Below are 21,738 nucleotides of genomic sequence, written 5' to 3' on the forward strand. Positions count from 1 at the left end.
TTTAACATTCATTTCCACACAGAACCCTCAGGCTCTTATGTGTTTAGGCAGTGGGCTGCAGGATGTGGCGTATTTGTGATGATAGTTAGATAATTATAAGATAATGTGTTTGTGTGCTGGCCGTGTGCATCATTATTTGACCATTACATTCATTGTACGTTTTTATTCTGTTTCCAAGGGCTTTTTTGAGGATGAAGATGGCAAGGAATACATCTACAAAGAGCCAAAATTCACCCCACTCGCTGAAATATCTCAAAGGCTGCTCAAGTTGTACTCTGACAAATTTGGTCAAGAGAATGTGAAGATGATTCAGGATTCAGGCAGGGTAAGAGTTAATGCTTAAACTAATGTTCTAACCCTTTAACCATATCAATAATACCAATGTGTTTTTGTAGATTAACCCTAAAGACCTGGACTCCAAGTACGCATACATCCAGGTGACACATGTAACACCATACCTGGACGAGAAGGAGGTGGCCGACAGGAAGACGGACTTTGAAAAGAGTCACAACATCCGCAGATTTGTGTTCGAGATGCCTTTCACCATCTCGGGCAAAAGGCACGGTGGTGTGGAGGAGCAGTGCAAACGCAGGACTATTCTGACCAGTAAGTGGCAGCAGTGTAAGGCAACACAACACCATGAGGACAGTTGTTTTGTATCAGTGGTTGTATGTTATTTAGTGTTGCATAGGAAGGTATTCATATCATTTTAGAGATGCAAGTTTGTGTGTTCGCCTCTTGCTTGTCTCCATGTAGATGTTATTGCCTCGAATGTTCCACAGTATGGCATTCAACTCATCTATCTTGCATTTATTCAGTTACAGGTGTTTTATTGCAATTTTTTTTTTTTGAAAACCATACATTCTGACTGTGTGCAAGAATAAGGCTTCTCCACACATACAACCACTTGATCTGGTGGCGTCCGAAAAGATACAGTTAATGCCTTATTGTGGAACATTCCAGATACACGAAGGTGGCAGATTCACCACCAGAAATTACATGTTGCATCTTTAAAGTGTAAAAGTGAAATGATTTTTCTGCTTAGTCAACAAAATCAGCCCAATACTAATCTTGATAAGAATCTCAACGTATCAGCTTTTTGTCAAGGTTCACTTCTAATCATTTTTTTTTTTTTTATCACTTTATGATTCTCATGTTCCAAAAGTCAAACCTCTTATCTTTATAGACTGTTTTTCGTTTTACACTTAATGCCACACTACCTTATAACAAAAGTACTCAACTAATTGTCTGCTTCCCTCCTCAGCCACACATTGCTTCCCATATGTAAAGAAGCGTATTGCCATCATGTACCAGCACCACACAGACTTGAGCCCTATTGAAGTGGCCATAGATGAGATGAGTAAGAAAGTGGCCGAGATAAAGCAGCTCTGCTCGTCCAGTGAAGTGGACATGATCCGCTTACAGCTCAAGCTCCAGGGCAGCATCAGCGTCCAGGTGCATAAATCACACCCTGAAATACTGCGAATAATAGTATAGATTTGATCATATTTTTTGTCTTTAGGTGAATGCAGGGCCGCTTGCATATGCTCGAGCTTTTCTAGACGATTCCTGTGCCAAGAAATATCCAGATAACAAGGTCAAGCAGCTCAAAGAGGTCTTCAGGTGAGGTCTCATCAAGATTCCTGGGTTATTTTGGCAATTTTCCTTTGTGTTGACATCGTTGGTTTGTGCAGGCATTTTGTGGAGGCGTGCGGTCAGGGTTTGGGCATTAATGAGCGATTAATCAAAGAGGACCAGCACGAGTACCACGACGAGATGAAGGCCAACTACAGGGACTTGGCACGAGAACTGTCTGTCATCATGCATGAGCAAGTAAGTGCTTTGTTGGGAAGAAATCATGTCTGTAATATGATCTACAGAAGGAAGAACGTCACATGACGGGACGCACACCCTTGGTCATGTGATAACTTGTTTTTTTCTCCCCTGTGCTGACATGAGCAGATTGGATGGTAAAGTTGGACATGTTTGCAGTGAAAATACATGATTTTGGTGTTTGTCCAACCAGATAAAAACATGTGGATTATTTATTAATTTTACCATTATCTAAACATATTTACAGTCATTAGAGGTTTGCACATGGCCAGAGAACATCCACATTTCAATAGCACATTTTATATCTTGAAAAACTCCTCTTTTTGCTTTTCACATCCACAATGTTTTGGGGTTTTGCATGTGCGTATCCGAGCATGAATGTACGTACTTCTGCTGTGTGTAAATGAGTAAACATATATAATACAGTATATGTTTTCAAAGGCAGTGTTCCATGTTTGACTCTGATGCAATGAAACAATTTGTTGGGTTTGTTGTGTATATAACGTGGGGCAGCGTTATGGTGCTGGTTAACACTATCTTTGCTGAAAGACGATTGTTGGTCCTGAAGATTCAATTGGGACAAAATCTCTTGAGAAACGGGAGTCTGCCTCGGTGCGCTCTTCAAAGAAAAAACTGATTGGCTAACTTATATTTATACTTGAATACAAATCATTAAACAATTTCAGCATCAGAATCACTTCTTATGCCTTTTTGTTTGTTTTTTAATCGTCTTTCTTCCCTCAGATCAGTCCAGTGGAAGACGGCATGAAGAGCGTCCTGCCAGATTCACTCCAAATCTTTAACGCCATCAGTGGAACGCCGACCAGCGCCTCCATCCAGGGCATCCCCAGCTCCTCCTCTGTGGTGTGACGCCGGGACCACAGCGCCACTGGGCCGGCTATTCGAGTCAAAGCCGAGCTACGCCGCTCACGGGAGTCGTAGAAAACCACGGACTCGGCTAACGTGGCCGTAAATGAGAGCGCTGAACAGGAAACTGAGCTCGGGTCAGATCTGAAGAGTGGATGGACTTCACCTTCACATTGTGTCTGCAGACTCTCCTTTCAGCTATGCATGTCGTCACATCACATTTGTGGATTTTACTGTTGACATTTTTGTTGAATATGTACAGTATACTTTTTTAAAAAACAATTTATTGACAATTATCTGCTCTCTGTTTACAATCTCTATAGTTTTTTTTTTTTACCACATTGTTGCCCCTTTTAGTTGTTTTAATCACATCGAGTCTTAGAACAGAGAAAATTGTATAATACAGTATATGTTTAAAGCCATTGCATACCAGAAGTATAATGTTTATTTATGTATATACAAAGGACTGTGTGCAATATTTGCAAAATGTGCTGGGGCCCATACACTGTAAAGAAAACATGTTCACCTTCACGCCAAAGCAAAGAGGTGTGAATCCAAAGTACACCTACTGCGGAAGTACTATGAAGCTTTTACCATTTTTAGTGTTAACTTAATTGTTTATATATGTTTTATATTTTGGGCATAATGTGTTTTTTAAAACGTTTTATTTATCACAGTTGTCAACATTCTGCTGTAAACAGAAATGTTTACTCTGGCTTTTTGTTTAAATAAAATATGCAAATTGTAAATTCACTTGTCTTTTGTTTGTCATTTATTGAGATATTGGAAATGTGTCTTTATGATGTGTGTTAGGTATCAGTCCATATCTTCTGTTCCCTCCCATCATAAAAAGATGCATAGTCAGCAGTGGGTTCAGATCAAGGGCTAATAAGCAACTGTTGCCTCTGAGAGCAGCTGAGGGTCTGGGACAGTCCAGAGAAACAACCGCCATCATGACAGGTGAGTTTATAAAAAGATTTGTATATGATCACATATTCCAAATATCCTCACGTCTAGATTTACTGTTTAGCATTCATGGTGAAAAAATGACTTGTACTGAAGACAGAATAAATGTGTCAGAAATTATGTCATTAGTTTAAATTGGCCATAATTCATGATAAGATTTGTATAGCACTTTAAAGGAAGTTGAGGTTGTAAATGGTCACACTTTTATTTAGCACTTTTCTTTCTTTTACACTTTTTCCGTTAGACTGAGATTTAAAGTCTAAAAATAAAGTATTTATACGGCTAACTGTTTTTTATTTTTCTATTGGACAAAGAAAAAGAAGAGCTCAAGAAGGAAAAGAGGGGCAAGGTAATAGATTACATTTTTTATTCCATATTATGCAATACGTGTCATAAATCAATAATTCAAGTGCAATTCAATTGCATCCATGATTGATATTTAAACAGGAGCATTGCTGTCAAACTGATCAAGATAAAGCATAACATTGTATTGTGTTGTCCATCAGGGTCCCGTCATGTGTGGTTACCCCCTCAGCATTTTCTTCATAGTTGTTAATGAGTTCTGTGAAAGGTTTTCTTACTATGGCATGCGAGGTGAGACTAAACTAGTTTAAACACACATATCTGTCTGTAATCATTATATTAAAACAAAATGTCTGTGTACAACCAGCTGTACTTGTGCTGTACTTCAAGTACTTCTTGAATTGGGACGATGATTTTGCAACCTCCATTTATCACGTCTTTGTGGCCCTTTGTTACTTGACCCCAATCCTGGGGGCCATCGTGGCAGATTCATGGCTAGGAAAGTTTAAGTGAGTTAAAGAAACATGTCAAATATCATGAAGGAAACATGTACTACTTGAGTTAATCTCTCTCTCTTCAGGACTATCATATACCTGTCCATTGTGTACGCTTTGGGTCAAGTCGCAATGGCCATCAGTGCAGTTCATGACATCACTGACCAGGACAGAAACGGGACTCCAGACAACATGACCTTTCACGTGTGCGTAACTACACCATAAACTCTTTCATTCATCATCCACTGCTTTAGTAAAGCTCTGCAAATGCCTCCTCAGGGTGTTGTCCATGGTGGGCCTCTTCCTGATTGCTCTGGGCACTGGTGGAATCAAACCCTGTGTTGCTGCTTTCGGAGGAGACCAGTTCTCCAACCATCAGGTGATGACTGTTCTGTGCTCAGGCTTTTAGAATCAGAATCAGAGTTTATTGCCTTTGTCAGTATAAAGATTTCACACACTGGGAACTTGCTTTGGCATTAAGGTGCAACATACAACAATGAATAATAATAGTAGCAAAATATATACAAAAGGGCATGCATAAAATATAATATTATTCTACACATACTTTGAAGCTGTTTCTTTCACCATTAATGTCCCTTTCACATTCATATACATCACGTAGAGCACATGTGCTATTGTTATATTATAAAACTCCACTTGAATGAAAAGGGAAAATCCCAATTAAATGTTGCTTGAAGTGTTTTTGTATTTTTATTTACAGGAAAAACAAAGAAGAACATTCTTCTCTGTCTTCTACCTGTGCATTAATGGAGGGAGTCTGCTGTCCACCATCATTACTCCCATCCTCAGAGGTAGAAAACCAAAGTCTATTAAAACAATCAAAATGGGAAATATGGCTGTACTGATCACAACAAAGCAAGAAGAACGCGTAAATGATAAGATAAGATAAGATAAGATAATCTTTTATTGTCCACACATGGGGAAATTTTATTGTTGCAACGCAGGTAGATACAGAGGTAGATACAGAGGAAAAGAACATTTGCCCGGTCATTGTAATACAACGGGGATCTCTGTGCGAATACTTATTAACAGTCTTTGATATTATGTGGTTTTTGACATATTTTGTTTAGATCGTCTATTTCTCTTTCACTGAATTTGCCTGAATAAACATATTCACATCATATTTGCAGCTCAGCAGTGTGGCATCCACACAAAGATGGAGTGTTATCCTCTGGCCTTTGGTGTCCCTGCCGCTCTCATGGTGGTGGCCCTCGGTACGTCTCTTTCTAACTCTCAAATACAAGACATTAATATGAGGTGTGATTTTTAAGACATTTTTGTCACATTTAGTTGTGTTCATTGTGGGTAGTCCCATGTACTACAAAGCAAAGCCACAGGGCAATATCATGCTGGATGTGTCCAAGTGTATTACGGTACGTCTCAAAGAATATTATATCATTATTGTCTCCAAATTTGTTTTGCATTTTCTGCATAAGAATGTTTTTCTTTCTAGTTTGCTGTGAAGAATCGTTTCAGACACAGAAGCAAGCAATTTCCAAAGAGACAGCACTGGATGGACTGGGCAGAGGAAAAATATGATGTAAGTGTTCAAGTCTATATTCCTATCAAATAAATATTTGTTGTAAAATGACTAAAAAGCATTTTATTTTACACAGAAACTTTTGATAGCTCAAATCAAAATAGTGCTGAAGGTTCTGTTCCTGTACCTGCCACTGCCCATGTTCTGGACCTTGTTCGACCAAAAGGTACAGTTACTACTCTTTACTACCATGACTGATCCAGCCCACAAAATGTAATGTGACCCACTTTTTTTAAGGGTTCAAGATGGACGCTGCAAGCCACCACCCTGAACGGAAACTTTGTATGTTACTGCTCCAAACCAGAAACTAATGTACTCTAAATGAAAACAATATTTGATCATTATTTGATCTATGTTGTTCTTTTTATATAGGGGGGGTTCATTGTCCAGCCTGATCAGATGCAGGTAACATTAAATCAATTCCATACAACTTCTGCTTTCAGATTTTGAAATGTAATTTCAAAAAGTAATCTAAAATAAAATGGCTTTTGTAGACATTTAATCCAATTTTGATCCTGACTCTGGTTCCAATCATGGATAATATAATTTATCCCTTGATTAAAAAATGTGGCTTCAACTTTACGTAAGTCAAAAAACTTCCCTACACATTATATAGTTACATTATTCTAGATATTGAATTGAAGTTGTTTGGAATAATCTGTGTTATTTCAGACCCTTGAAGAGAATGACAGTGGGCATGTTTCTAGCAGCGATTGCTTTTGTCTGTGCAGCCGTGGTCCAAATCCAGATTGATGTAAGTACCAGAATACACAGAGGATATTCTACTTCTTATACTGCAGCTTAGAGTCCAAAAAGAATCATGAAAGTTACAGATGATCTGCAGGAGAATGTGCTCATTTTGGCAGTGAATGAGAGAGAGAGACTTTTAGATGCATTTCTAAACTAATTCCTATCATTTTGATGCCATCAAAACATTCCAAATATTCCACTACACTATATTTTATTTACAACAAAAAGTAAATAAATATTTGTTTTAAATGTAATTAGTTGCTGCCTCAAGAAAGTAACTTAGGTTTCATTACATTGGGATCATTTGTAATACCTATTATTTTCTTGTGTTTTCTTTTGAATTGTTTCATGTTTGGACTTGGCTTGATCTGCAAGTTTGTTCCATAGTTTTACTCCATTAATTGTTAACAAAAAGTGTTTTGACGTCTTTCTATTTTAAAATGTAAGTCATCCCTCATCTGTTGTCTCTTTCACATAATATGTTTTAGGAAATGGTCAGGTGATCATGTACTTTACATTACAAACATGTTCTATTCATGGATTTCAGCTTCCTGTTTATGAGAGATGGAATATATAATTTGGAATTGTGAATTTGTCTGACAATGGTGCTGATTTGTCTTCAAATTGACCCTCATGGAGAGAAGAAATAAGAAATCAACAGTGTTCTGTACATTTCTCATTATATTTCAGAAAACACTGCCCACGTTTCCAACAGCCTCGCAGAGCCAACTCAGACTGTTAAACATGGCCCCGAGCGCAGTCAGTGTTCAGTTAGCAGAGTACGTCCCAGTGCAACTTCCACCAAACCAGGTGGGCCATCTCATTTTGTGTTAAAAGTGTCATAAAGTGTCATAAAGTGCAGGTGACTTTACTTACTTTATTTGATGTGATAATACCTGTAAATATAGATAGTTTTACACTTCTCAGCCATTTTGTAGAGAAAAGTAAAAACAGTTGTTTAACATGACAGGAAGTAGAAAAGAGAATAACATATATTGTTGACAATAATCATACTGGGAAAGACTCAATAGTTTGCCACAGTTTACAACACTTTTTGGCCCCATTGAACATTAGTCAGGAACATAAAGGTGTTCTCATGTACTTGAATTTGAATGAAGCCTACATTAGAGGAGTTTTGGCCCAGTCTACACACTGTGGTTATTAAGGGAATTTCCCAGTGTGATGCAATGATTTACAACCAGGAAGTCAAATTATAAACCTAAAAGAAAATGCAAAACTAGGACAACATTTGTAACATGTTTAGTTAAACCTGAAATATCTTTATGTTTTAGTAAGGGGAGTATATTCCAGCCTGTTATGGGCACTTTACGACCAAAATGACTCACTTGACATTTTATTTTTTAGGCCAGTCCTAAGTTTTACACTTTTGATACAAACAGCACTGACGTCTCTATAGGAACTCTTTACAAGAAGATTAACTTGACAATGGGCCATCGTCAAACTCTTCTCATTCCTGCAATTCTGTCAAATGCGTGGGAACTGGTGAGTCAGGTCTTTTACAGAAGTGGGAGTGCTGGCCCGAGTCATATGGTCATGTTGTTGTTTTTTAATCTATTCTCAGACAGATGATTTAATCTCTAAACCCCAAAAAGGTGCTAATGGGATTCAGTAAGTTCTTTTACATTTGTGCAAAAAAATCTGTGTGTAAGAAAATCTGTGTAAGGAAAGATTTACAGTGGACGTCTGTTTTTTGCATAATCAAACACTTTTTCTACCACTGCTGCAAATGTATTTTTTAAATCTAATTCCTGTCATTCAATTTTTTATTCATCAGGTTTGTCAATGGGCTAAATGTTCCAATAAACATTTCAACGGCTGAAGCAGAGTTTGGAATAATTGAGCCATTTTTAGCCAGCAACTACACCCTGTTAAAGAATGGAAAGTATGTATTTTACACAATTCTACTAAAGCAAATCTTTTACCTCAGCTTTGCTTATGGTTTCCACTCCGTTTAAATCCAGGAAAACATTTACCATTCGCTCGCCTTTTGCCTCTTGTGACGTGGAGAGGGAATTTGGCTTTGGGAGCTCGTACACGTACTTCATCCCGAGTTCTTTCACTTTCACGGCAAATGTAGGACAACTCCACGCGCTAACACAGTGTATCACGCTTTATACTGCCCTTTTAAACTGGTAATTGTGTTTGTTTAAGTGTGGAGATGAGATTACTGAGGTGGAGAGCATCAAACCAAACACTGTCCACATGGCCCTGCAGATTCCACAGTATTTCTTCATCACAGCCGGAGAGGTCATGTTCTCTGTCACTGGACTGGAGTTCTCTTACTCACAGGTAAACCATTAACACTAAAATGATACTACATACAAAAGACACCATGACACCATAAAGATGCACTTAATCGCTTTGCCTGAAATGTATATATGTTGCATTTATTCAATTACAGGTGTTATTATTGTTGTAAAATATAGCGATATCTCCTTGTGGCTGAGCCTGAATCAGAACAGTTACACAGTGAAACTTTAGTGATTGAAATGACGCTCAGGTTTGTTTCCATAGGCACCAAGCAACATGAAGGCCGTGCTCCAAGCCGGCTGGTTACTCACTGTTGCTATCGGCAACTTTATTGTGCTGATTGTGGCTGAACTTGCAAAACTTCCGAAACAGGTACAAACTTTTTAATACTGAATTTAGTTTTGATGCTTTAGTTAAATAAAGTGTAGTTTCCATGTTATTAGGGCTAGTTTACCTGATCACTTTTGAATGTACTGAAAAGTGTTAATCGTTTCTTTAATTATTATTGTCCAAGTTGTGTTATGATCCTGGCAGCGTTTTCTGGTTTTTGAATTGGATTTGGATTTCTTGCTTCAATTTGGGGATTTCTTGTGCGAGGGTAATATTTTCTGGCAAAGATATTCCTTCATAAAAATGTATTTATAAATTCAAAATATCATGAAAAAATTAAAATCCACAGTCTAGACTCTGAAAGCCATTTTACATCCCATTGACTTCACACATAAAAACACACATTATCTCTCCGTGCACAAGTGTGAAACAGGGTCAAGGTTTTTCTGATTCACACTTGAGATAAAGTATTGAAAATACCATTATTTATGTAATGCAGCCATCACATTTTATATAATCATTTTTTAAGGGGAATTACACATATTTTAGTTTTTTGACTCTGAAAAGTAAACTTCTTTTTACTTCTCTAGTTATATTAAGTACAAGAGACACTTTCTCTTTCTAGAAGAAGAGTGTGACGTTTGCCCTTTTCTCAAAATAACACTAAAAATAACAGATGATAAATACAAACTTTCTCCAGGTTATTTTTGGGCAATTTGGAGCCGATAATATCTGTATAAACTATAAGCCTTTATATGGAAACACAGCACATTTTTTGGTACATGGTATTTTTTTTTGTTGCGTGTGGGAGTTTTAAACGGTAAAACTATGAGAACAAATCTACTTTTTGTATCCATGCAGAGGAATATAATCTCACATGAGTAAAGGTGGTTTGCTGTAACGACATGTTCTGCTTCTCCCAGTGGACAGAGTACGTCTTGTTCGCCTCGCTCCTCGTGGCCGTGTGCTTCATCTTCTCCATCATGGCTCATTTCTACACCTACATCGACCCGACAGAGATCGAGGCCCAGTTCACAGATAAAGCCAAACATGACGAGGATGAGGACGAAGATGAAGACAAACCCAGAAAGCTCTCCGGGGCGTCCGAAATCGAAATGGTGAAAAAACAAGATGACACGTCACAAACCAAAATGTAAATACCGGGAGTGCTTTTTTATTTTACCCTTTTGTATTTGACTTTTTGAAAATAATATTTAAGTGAATTGTCTGAGTTGTAAAAGTAATTTGAGTCATTCGCCGTCATTGTTGTTTTATTGCATTATATGTGAAGTGAACAGAAAATACTCATCTGTGTATTACCTTATCTAATAAAGTAGTTTGGTGTACTTCATTTGCAAAACTGTGAAAACACATTCAGTAATGCTCTTGCCGGTGAGCGCTTTTTGCAGTTGCAGTGGAATTATAAAATCACTAAGACTGCAAATGTTTAGATACCGGTAAATCACACGTCCTTTGCAAAGAACAAAACATCCTGTGTTTTTGTCGAAATATATAGACTTGTACAAACGTGTTCGGAAATACATCTAATGGTTTATCACTTTGTATTTCAGTCTTTACTATGTGCTCTCTGAACGCAATCCAACTTTTCAAACATTTGATTTTTATTTTCATTTTACTTTTTATGTCATAAAGAGAAAACTAAATGGTGATCCACTGAATGGAAATTGTTGCTTTGTCTTTTTAGCATGAGTAATATGTAAAGTATTCTATACAATTTACATTTATGACCTATTTGTTCTGTGTTGGTGTCAAATCTGTAAGAAGCTGATGGAAACTGATACTGGTTTAGGAAAGGTACTTGCGCTCTTCATAAATATTATAGTAGTAGAAGAAGAAGAAAGGGATTCAAACTAAAATAGGATGTTGTGCTCAGTTTCGGTTGTGCTCAAGCTTCTCTTGGTCTAAAAATATAAATGTGAACGTTTGATTTTTTTCGCACGTCAACATCAGCAAAAGGGAGTTTAAGATTTCTGTTGACATTGCACAGAATCAGACAAAGGTTTATTGCCATTGTCATTGAACAAAATTTGAGAACATATGAACTTGTTCCGGTGTTAAGATGCAACATAAAAAAGGTTAAAAATTAGAATACTCCGTGGCTATTCACCCTGATTTTCCTGCGGGCCAAGGCCTCAGGGCCTCTGGTACACAACACTCCACTACTGTAACTACATTTTGGGTCGCACAAAATATCCCCAACACTGTATCAGACAAATTGAGTTATTAAAATAAAATAACTGCTGATAGACTCGATTTTTGTGAGAAACCAAACACATAACATTCAAAATGCTTTGCAAAATTGCCCATCCAGGACTGAACCAGAATTTGGACTTGGACTAAACTGATATTGTTATTATTTTTTGATGAGTCGTGGGCGGAATTAAATAGCTTTGGGGGGCCTCATTTGGTCCCTGGTCTTATGTAGAAAAGCCCTGTTATACAGTATATGAGCGTCCAAGGGTCTTTGATTAAATTCTGCAAGTAGAATATCAGAGACAAATAGTAGCATCGTTTGTTCCATGATAAATAATTCACATACATTTACCTGCTGTTTAACACACACATCCACCTGTGCATTAATATCCAGGTTAATCAATGACACTTATTCCCAATGAACATTTGCTTCTGTTTTTAAACTTTTAGATTTAAATATCTAAAATGAACCTGAAAAAAACATTCAACAACTCTTGCATTCTTCTAAGTTTGAGTAACAACACAAACAGGAAGTGCGCTTTATCAAAGGGAAACAGAGCAAGCCTCACAGAGAAACGGTTTAAACACAATACATTCTTCTGTAACACTTTACAATAACTACACCTTAATTAGCCTTAATAACGCATGAAAAACAACTTAATTCATTTAGTTCAATAGTTTATTAAGAATGATTCAGGCTTTATAACTAAGTCATTTCAGAGTCAGGGTTAAGCTTTTAATATATACTGTATTTACAAAACCGAAATGATTTTTAATTAACTGTTTCATCATTAAGCGGCAGAAGATGGATGAATGTTTCATCATTAAGTCTTGGTTCATGTTTTATGGTAATGTTAATGTTGGCGTTTTAACTAGAAATGCAGCTGACTGAGCGTTACTTGATGTTGCAACTTGAAAATCATATGCCAGCTTAGAGTCAGCTGAACTTCCCAAAGACTTATGCTCAAAAAGAAGTGTAATTTTAGTCCAGAAAGAGGAACTGGACCAAAACATTATTCTGGAGGTGTAAATAAACTCTTCAATCTCAAAGAATGTTTCAATTTCAATTTGAATTGTCACTCAGACTAATAGAAAGTATATGGTGCAAGTATAAATCTTGCCATAAGTAGGCTTGTGTTAAATCGTGTCAGCAGCGACCTCCAAACCACAGGCCCATTATTGTGCATGCCGCCTGTTAACCACACGATGCTACCAATGTGCGATGTTCTAAACTGTGAACTGATCAACATCTGAAAGACCGTTAAAAACTGTGGAAAATAATGTTCTTATCATCAGCTCTTTACCACAACTGACGACTTCTGCATATTTGGGGTTGTTCAGCAAATATGACTTGCACACATCCTGCGCAATAACATGGCATTTTAGAAAAAGGAGAAATTAAAAAAGACATCACATTGATTTCTAGACAACAGAGATTATATTATGTTTTATAAATCGGTAAACTTGAAGTGTCAGTTTTAGCAGACGTGATTTAAGTTCATAACAACAGTATTTTAAGTGAATATAAAAAAAACACACACAATTATACAAAGAATAACAAAGAAATGTGATTATTCTCATACAAAACCAGACTGTACTGAAGCAAATATGATTTTCAGTCCATTGCTTTATTATATTTCTGTCTGTATCTCCTGCGCCGTGACCTGTGGGTGAAATGGCGAGCATGTGTGCAGAAGAAGACTTGGTGCTCATCATGTGACCTGTGGCATAGGAAACTTGTTGATAACGTCATGCGAGTGGGAGCGAGAGGCAGATGTTTGTGTGGAAAGACGTGTCGAGGGAGACAGGAACAAGAGAGACAAGAGAGAAAATGACACAGGCACAGACGAGGACACGTCATTCACACTGAGGACTGACGGTGGACAAGGTCTGACTGAAGAATTGGTGAAATGAGACGGTGTTTTAGATGTTTTCACAGAGAGACGTGGACATAATGCTTCTTCATGTTGCGCTCGTCGTCCTGGTGTCAGAGACGTTTGGTCTGGAAAGAGGTTTGTGAAACTATTGTTGTGATTATTGTATATTATTATATAACAATGAGGTAGAGGAGTCAGAGATTTGTGCTTTGATTAATCATAATTGAAATTGGAAAGTAGTGAGTGAATGGAAATGGAGGTGCAGTGGTGGGTAAGGTACTTTACCAGAGTAAACACACAGATGTTGCTGCCTCTGCATGGGAAACCACGGATAAATCTACAAAACATTCTGGGTCAAAACGATTTACAGTTATGTATTAATGTAATTTAAAGTGATTCTCTAACTCTAACTCTAACCCACTAACTCAAAATAATCATCTTTAATGTGTTTCCTCTTCTTGTTTGTTTAACACTCACTAACGTTGATCTCTCCAGGCAAAAACCAAACCACAGAGAATAACAATGCTTCTGCTTTGGCTGATCGAAGCTCTGGTAAAATACATTTGATTTATCTGTCAAAGTGCACTGTATTCTTTGTTCATTAACACCACTTGTTTATTTGTGATGCTCAGTTAACAGGCTATAGTTAAATGTTTAGACATTCACATGTTGTCCACATTTGACTCTTTTTACCTTTACATAATGAATATTTGCCATAGGTGGAATTAGAGCTTTAATGTGGAATTATAGTTTGACCCTAAATGATGATTTCAATGTCCTGGCCATACAGTTTTAAACTTCTCCATGAATCCTAGTTGCCTTTGGGAAAACACACTTCTTGATAAGCGCTAATATTTATAAAGAATGTATTCATAAATACAAGAACTTAAGAGAGCCTCTAACATGAATAATGTCTGTCATGTGACACACAAACTAATACTGTCTGTTGTTTCAGTGGTGAAGTCCTCATCCTTCAGACTCGGGGAGGACGCTCGCCTCAGCTGTGGAGATGTTACATGGACAGATAATAGTATTTTGTATGTTATTTGGAAGTTAAATCTAAAAGACAAAGACATGTGTGAAATTCGCTGTAGCATTGAGGGTGATTATAAGGACACGTGTCAGGACCACAAGGTCTTGAGAAACAACACAGAGCACCGGACCCTCCTCCACATCCCCAACTTCACCTACAGCGATGTGGGCAACTACTCGTGTGAGACTCCCTACACCGGAGGGGCCGAAAACATTCTATACCACATCAATATCATAGGTAAATACATCTGAACAAATGAAAGAGGGCAATGTCGTTGCATTGTGTGGTAAGATGTCTTCTCTGAGCGCCCGACAATCTTGAATAGGAGCGGCTTTATCTCAAAGTTCTCCTGGTCAACACAAAAATTAACCAAAATGAAATTCTTATATCAATTATTGAGGGAGAACATAACTTAACATAATTAATTCAGATCAATTTAAATGTGTTTTATGTCTTGATTAGACTGGTAAAATGGTAAATGGCCACATTTCTACAGCACTTTTCTAACTTCAAGGCTCTCAAATGGCTTTACATCAAGGAACCACTCACACATTCACTCACACATTCACACAGCAGTGTACACAGACACTGGGGCCAAGTAGGTTGAGTGTCTTGCCCGAGGACACAATGACAGTATTCCATTTGTTGTGTAGCTCATTTCTTTGTTTACCTTCTATTTTCTATTCTAATCCCATATTATGGGATTGGAGTAACATTATGTTTGTATTTCAGCTCCACCAAACATCTCGTTGAGGCTTGAGCCGAGCGGGGACAAGATGGTGGCGGTGTGTAAAGCCGAGAGGGCCAGTCCTGCAGCCAGCATCTACTGGTCCCTCACCAGTAACCACACCATGAAGACAACGACGGAGTCAGACGGCCTCATCACTGTGACGAGCACTGTGGAAATCAACACGCCTGAGGAGGCACAAAACATGTCCTGTAACATCACACATCCATACTGGGACCAGCCCCGAGTCGTCCTGGTGCAAAACACCAACAACAGCCAGAGGATAAGTAAGCATGAAATAAAACCTTTCCCAAACATCATCAATATCAATGTAAATCTCAAGATTTGTCTTTTTTCTTTGTCTGTGCAGGTCAAAACTGGCCTGTGATCTATACAACTATTGTCATCAGTGTGCTTTTCTGCCTGGCAATGCTCATTTTTGGGATTAAAAAAGTAATACATTTAAGGTAAGTCACCACGAGTCCAATGCACATGAATTACTTTAGATTTTTTAAAAAAAATCTAAATTTTGTGGCACTGTCAAGCCCGGCATGAACTGCAGGCTGAAGTTAGTTCATTCAAACTTTTTCCCTTTCAAAAAATAGTACATTTCGTTTTAAAATGTAAAATTGCCAATTGCCATTGCAACGGTCCTTCTTCTTTTGGATAGTTAAATCTGTTGATTGTTGGTTCATCAATAACTTTTTTTTATTCATATTTTTTACTTATTTAATATGTGTTATTGTTATTTTTCTTAATAATAATAATAACAATAAAAAAGACAAAAACAGAAAAAGAAGCAGAAAAGTAAAATATGATAATGTAATTCACCCATTTGACCCAATGTCCTGTGAATTTGTCTATTGTCACATTTATGGAGTAAGTCGTTCCGCTCGTGTCTGAGTGGACAGCACATGTGCTGGAGTGTGGGGCAGGCCACAGCGTTATGAGTTTAAAGTTCAAGTTCTTGATAATTTGCTGCATGTCATTCCCCCGTCGCATTCTGGTTTCATGCTACACTGTCCTGTCAAATAAAGCCCTGAAGCCTTATAATTCAATCATACAATTTGATAAAAGTCCAATGTTATTAGGCCCGAGCCCCAGCAGGGCGGAGGGCCTATTGCTCCCGCAACGCTGCCGAAGGCAGCGTTGCAACTGTCTGACCAAACATGCGGGCGCAGCCCGCATGTTTGGTGCCCCGTCGCCCCTGGCAAGTACAGTGAACTAGCCCTAGGATCATGCATACTTACTCCTGCTATGACAGAAATAACAGCAGCGCAAAGCGCTGTATTCCTCCAAAAACCCTCCTGGCATCGTCCTGTACGCGAGAATCCATGCCGCAGGCATGGGCCATGCTTGTATCTGCTCAAATCAATGGAAGTCTATGGGGAGTGGGCGGGGCATCCCGACGGAATGGGGAGTGACGAGCGCGTAAGCGCTCGTAATGATGATTCCACCCCATGGCGGCATGGGGAAGGCTTAGAGCTTTCAAACGATGTATAATTTGTTGTTATAGTGGAAACGGCTATATTGTTTTTGTTAAAAATATTATTATTTTTATTAGGCCCGAGCCCCAGCAGGGCGGAGGGCCTATTGCTCTCGCAACGCTGCCGAAGGCAGCGTTGCAACTGTTTAACCAAACATGCGGGCGCAGCCCGCATGTTTGGTCAGACAGTTGCAACGTTTGGTACCCCGTCGCCCCTGGCAAGTACAGTGAACTAGCCCATGCCGAAGGCATGGATCATGCATACTTACTCCTGCTATGACAGAAATAGTCAAGAATGAGTGAATGGGCGTAGCCCATTCACTCATTCTTGACAACAGCAGCGCGAAGCGCTGCATTCCTCCAAAAACCCTCCTGGCATCGTCCCGTACGCGAAAATCCATGCCGCAGGCTTGGGCCATGCTTGTATCTGCTCAAATCAATGGAAGTCTATGGGGAGTGGGCGTGGCATCCCGACGGAATAGGGAGTGACGAGCGCGTAAGCGCTCGTAATGATGATTCCACCCCATGACGGCATGGGGAAGGCTTAGAGCTTTCAAACGATGTATAATTTGTTGTTATAGTGGAAACGGCTATATTGTTTTTGCTAAAAATATTATTATTTTTATTTTTATTTTTCTTGTTCTTCTGCTTTTTGAGCTCTAATTTGACCCCCTGAACATGCTCAAAAACTCACCAAACTTTGCCCAAAATTCAGAATCGGCGAAAAATTAGATTTTATCTGGGCCATTTTTTTTTTCGTTAAAAAATGGCGCGACAGCCCCACCGACAAAAGTCAAAATACATTGCGCCTATGGGAGACGCCCCGAGGTCAACTTTGGCGTAAAGCTACGAAATTCGGGACACGCATTCCTCTCTTGAAGACAAAAAAAAAATATTATTGTGGCCACGCCCCCAGACTTACCCTATGGCCGCCATCTTCCTTTGAAAATGAAAACACGCTGTGTTAGCCATTTTGTTCACGTCAAACTTTGACGAACTCCTCCTAGGGCGTTTTGCCCACCGACTTCAAAATCGGCGGACATCCTCTGGACAAGTGGGGCATCTAAAGTTATCCAATTTTTTGAGATACCTTTTACGGTCTGTGTGCGGCGCAGCCGCAAAGTTGGACAACTTATTTTGGGATATTGCAGATCTAAAAATTGTTCCCATTTGATCAAAACAAGTCCGATTAGGACCAAATTTGAATCAGTTGTTCAACTTTCTAGTTTGGACCAGTTTATTATGACAAAATTGAAATGGGCGCGATAGCGCCCCCTACAGAGTGACCTTTAAATTAACATTGAAGGTCAAAAATTAGTTTTACCAAAATTTTCTAAACTTTACCCAAAATTCTATTTTGGCGTCCCGATCAAAAAAGCCAAACAGACAAATGCCTTAATTTTTACGGCGTAGTCGTAGCGTTGACATAAACCTCCCATGTTATCCCTATGGGAAAACCGCTAAATCTCTCGAATATCCACATTTTTCTGTTTTACACTTCAACGAACTCCTCCTAGTGCGTTTTGCCCACCGACCTCAAAATCGGTGTACGTCCTCTAGACAAGTGGGGCATCTAAAGTTATCCAAATTTTAAGGATAGCTTTTACGGTCTCTGTGCGACGGAGCCGCAAACGTTTCCCAGAATTCTGACTATTTGGCCTTCAGAGTGGCCTATAAACAATAGAGTTTTTCCAAATGACATGATATTTTGAACAAAATTCTAATTTGCCATCCTGATCATACAAGTATGAGAGCCAAAGTCATATTTTGTACGGCGTAACCGTAGCCATGACAGAAACATCCCATGTTATCCTTATGGGAAAATCGTAGAATCGCTCAAATCACCACATTTTTACGCTTCACACTTTAACGAACTCCTCCTAGGGCGATTGTCCGATCAAGTTCATATTTGGAGAATATCATCTACACAAGCGGGGCGTCAAAACGTATCCATATTTTGATTCTAAGTGCTACGGTCTCTGTGCGGCGGCGCAGCAAATTTGACTGACACTTGTGTTCATTTGCACTGGATTGGCCATGTCCAATGTGTCGCCGTCTGTCAAGTTCTTTTTTAATTCAACACACAATAAGGGCGCCATCTTTATCAAGTCGAAAGTGCAGAGTCGGAAGGCCGGCGGCCCGCGAGGGCCGTTGGATGCCGCTTGCGGCTTTAATTTTTATTATTTTTCTTGTTCTTCTTCTTTTTGAGCTCTAATTTGACCCCCTGAACATGCTCAAAAACTCACCAAACTTTACCCAAAATTCAAAATCGGCGAAAAATTTTGTTTTTTCTGGGCCATTTTTTTTTTCGGTAAAAAATGGCGCGACAGCGCCACCGACAAAAGTCAAAATACATTGCGCCTATGGGAGACGCCCCGAGGTCAACTTTGTCGTAGAGCTACGAAATTCGGAACACGCATTCCTCTTGTGAGGACAAAAAACAAATATTATTGTGGCCACGCCCCCAGAATTACCCTATGCCCGCCATCTTCCTTTGAAAATGAAAACACGCTGTGTTAGCCATTTTGTTCACGTCAAACTTTGACGAACTCCTCCTAGGGCGTTTTGCCCACCGACTTCAAAATCGGCGGACGTCCTCTGGACAAGTGGGGCATCTAAGGTTATCCAATTTTTTGAGATACCTTTTACGGTCTGTGTGCGGCGCAGCCGCAAAGTTGGACAACTTATTTTGGGATATTGCAGATCTAAAAATTGTTCCCATTTGATCAAAACAAGTCCGATTAGGACCAAATTTGAATCAGTTGTTCAACTTTCTAGTTTGGACCAGTTTATGATGACAAAATTGAAATGGGCGCGATAGCGCCCCCTACAGAGTGACCTTTAAATTAACATTGAAGGTCAAAAATTAGTTTTACCAAAATTTTCTAAACTTTACCCAAAATTCTATTTTGGCGTCGCGATCAAAAAAGCCAATCAGACAAATGCCTTAATTTTTACGGCGTAGTCGTAGCGATGACATAAACCTCCCATGTTATCCCTATGGGAAAACCGCTAAATCTCTCGAATATCCACATTTTTATGTTTTACACTTTAACGAAGTCCTCCTAGTGCGTTTTGCCCACCGACCTCAAAATCGGTGTACGTCCTCTAGACAAGTGGGGCATCTAAAGTTATCCAAATTTTAAGGATAGCTTTTACGGTCTCTGTGCGACCGAGCCGCAAACGTTTCCCAGAATTCTGACTATTTGGCCTTCAGAGTGGCCTATAAACAATAGAGTTTTTCCAAATGACATGATATTTTGAACAAAATTCTAATTTGCCATCCTGATCATAAAAGTATGAGAGCCAAAGTCATATTTTGTACGGCGTAACCGTAGCGATGACAGAAACATCCCATGTTATCGTTATGGGAAAATCATAGAATTGCTCAAATCACCACATTTTTACGCTTCACACTTTAACGAACTCCTCCTAGGGCGATTGTCCGATCAAGTTCATATTTGGAGAATATCATCTACACAAGCGGGGCATCAAAACTTATCCATATTTTGATTCTAAGTGCTACGGTCTCTGTGTGGCGGACCCGCAAAAATATGTCAGAAATGGGAAAACAGCGAAATCTCTGAAATGTTCACATTTACGCTTCACACTTTAATGAACTCCTCTGTGGGCAATAGCTCGATCAAGCTCATATTTGGGGAAAATCATCTACACAAGCGGGGCATCAAAAGTTATCCATATTTTTATTCCAAGTGCTACGGTCTCTGTGCGGCGGCGCAGCAAATTTGACTGACACTTGTGTTCACTTGCACTGGATTGGCCATGTCCAATGTGTCGCCGTCTGTCAAGTTCTTTTTTTATTCAACACACAATAAGGGCGCCATCTTTATCAAGTCGAAAGCGCAGAGTCGGAAGGCCGGCGGCCCGCGAGGGCCGTTGGATGCCGCTTGCGGCTTTAATTTGTATTGATTCTTCTTTTTGTTTTATAAATCAAGCCAATACAAATTTTCAATGTATTTCTATTTTTTTCCAGAATGAAACAAACATCCTCAAAACCTCCACCAGTGAGTAGCTCACTGTTGTACTGAAGTATTTAGAAGCACTAATTTAGGTTTTGAAATGGACTTATTATTTCTTTGTTTCACTTTTGTTTCAGATGGACTATGTGGAGGAGGTCGAACCGTACGCGTGCTACGTTCAACGTGTGAACACGATATATAATTCATCTAGAGAAATGTTTGCGTAACGTTTTCTCACTTGTGCCAGAATCACAGCAACGTTTCTTTTAACTCACATAATGGCTCAGTGGAACAACTGCATGAGTTACTCACACTTTGACTTTTGAGCAGTGGAAAACATGTATATGACACTTTACATGCTCGTAATTGTCTTTGTAATATTAATATTTTAATTTAAAAATATGTTTTCAGATTGTCATAAATATGTGTTATTTATGTTGTATTGAGACTAATTTAAAATTGTAAAACTGCTAATGATGGAAATAAAAAAAACACTATTTTCATAAATAATTCTAACAGTCAAACCACAGAAGTCTAAAGTCTATGAAAGGTGTTAATGTTTTTCTATAATTGTTACTTTATTTGGTTGAAGTCTTTTCCCATTTATCATGGTTAGAGGGCATGGGTGAAGAATTCTGGGGGGAAAGTAGAGAATTACAGGAATAAAACATTTCAAGAAGGAACAACAAACTTCACAAACATGGTCAAACTAGGGAAAAAAAGAGGTTTTTACAAAATATTTGATTGAATTATGTTAACTATGTATTAGACATATTAGTAGTCTAAAGCAGAGATTCCAAACTTTTCAAGCTTTGAGCTAAATGTTGTGTATTTACATCTGTTCATTATTACATGCCTAAACCTGAGTAGGCTAAATCTACAGTTTCAATGAAAAATACAAATGGTAAAACAAAATGATATTGTAAATACAGTGTCATAATTGTATGTCACAACCAGTGCCTTACGACCCACTACGAGTCCCAAACAATGGCATCCCTAATGGGTTTCAGAAGGATCAATAATTAGGACTTTTGCCATGAAAACAA

At 38.6% G+C, this 21,738-nt stretch overlaps 3 protein-coding genes across 5 annotated transcripts in view; all 3 read left to right on the forward strand.

Moving 5' to 3' along the window:
- Window positions 1-3,451, forward strand: part of LOC140359607 (dedicator of cytokinesis protein 9-like) — a 58,922-nt gene extending 55,471 nt beyond the window's left edge. For all 3 annotated transcript variants that reach the window (XM_072444628.1, XM_072444627.1, XM_072444626.1), the window contains 6 exons: window positions 179-325; window positions 396-606; window positions 1,265-1,455; window positions 1,523-1,623; window positions 1,695-1,833; window positions 2,578-3,451. In XM_072444628.1, coding sequence (XP_072300729.1) covers window positions 179-325; window positions 396-606; window positions 1,265-1,455; window positions 1,523-1,623; window positions 1,695-1,833; window positions 2,578-2,703 — 915 coding nt within the window. In that variant the 3' untranslated portion in view covers window positions 2,704-3,451. The remainder of the gene's footprint in view (window positions 1-178; window positions 326-395; window positions 607-1,264; window positions 1,456-1,522; window positions 1,624-1,694; window positions 1,834-2,577) is intronic.
- A 129-nt stretch (window positions 3,452-3,580) lies between these two features.
- On the forward strand, window positions 3,581-10,532 carry slc15a1a (solute carrier family 15 member 1a). Its single transcript, XM_072444629.1, has 23 exons — window positions 3,581-3,660; window positions 3,981-4,015; window positions 4,173-4,260; window positions 4,337-4,478; window positions 4,550-4,669; window positions 4,743-4,842; window positions 5,185-5,275; window positions 5,615-5,698; window positions 5,775-5,857; window positions 5,938-6,024; window positions 6,101-6,190; window positions 6,262-6,306; window positions 6,397-6,429; window positions 6,519-6,607; window positions 6,697-6,778; window positions 7,465-7,584; window positions 8,140-8,277; window positions 8,357-8,403; window positions 8,570-8,677; window positions 8,757-8,868; window positions 8,947-9,084; window positions 9,310-9,417; window positions 10,299-10,532. Exons 1-23 carry the CDS (start codon window positions 3,654-3,656, stop codon window positions 10,530-10,532), a joined length of 2,181 nt encoding a protein of 726 aa, XP_072300730.1. The 5' UTR covers window positions 3,581-3,653.
- A 3,911-nt stretch (window positions 10,533-14,443) lies between these two features.
- Window positions 14,444-21,169, forward strand: LOC140359171 (cell surface glycoprotein CD200 receptor 1-A). The gene is made up of 5 exons (XM_072444034.1): window positions 14,444-14,736; window positions 15,232-15,513; window positions 15,597-15,693; window positions 20,707-20,737; window positions 20,830-21,169. Exons 1-5 carry the CDS (start codon window positions 14,541-14,543, stop codon window positions 20,917-20,919), a joined length of 696 nt encoding a protein of 231 aa, XP_072300135.1. The 5' UTR covers window positions 14,444-14,540; the 3' UTR covers window positions 20,920-21,169.
- Window positions 21,170-21,738: the final 569 nt, after the last annotated feature.

This window comes from Eucyclogobius newberryi, unplaced genomic scaffold (assembly GCF_026437365.1).
Source record: "Eucyclogobius newberryi isolate DKJ021-1_F unplaced genomic scaffold, fEucNew1.0.hap1 SCAF_14, whole genome shotgun sequence".
In the NCBI taxonomy this organism is placed as follows: domain Eukaryota; kingdom Metazoa; phylum Chordata; class Actinopteri; order Gobiiformes; family Gobiidae; genus Eucyclogobius; species Eucyclogobius newberryi.

Coding starts and splice junctions, on each gene's coding strand:
- slc15a1a (XM_072444629.1), top strand. Junction 4,261..4,336: donor TTCTTACTATGGCATGCGAG/GTGAGACTAAAC, acceptor GTGTACAACCAG/CTGTACTTGTGCTGTACTTC. Junction 4,479..4,549: donor TCATGGCTAGGAAAGTTTAA/GTGAGTTAAAGA, acceptor CTCTCTCTTCAG/GACTATCATATACCTGTCCA.
- LOC140359171 (XM_072444034.1), top strand. CDS start 14,541: ATGTGTGAAATTCGCTGTAGCATTGAGGGTGATTATAAGGACACGTGT. Junction 15,694..20,706: donor AAAAAAGTAATACATTTAAG/GTAAGTCACCAC, acceptor ATTTTTTTCCAG/AATGAAACAAACATCCTCAA. Junction 20,738..20,829: donor CATCCTCAAAACCTCCACCA/GTGAGTAGCTCA, acceptor CTTTTGTTTCAG/ATGGACTATGTGGAGGAGGT.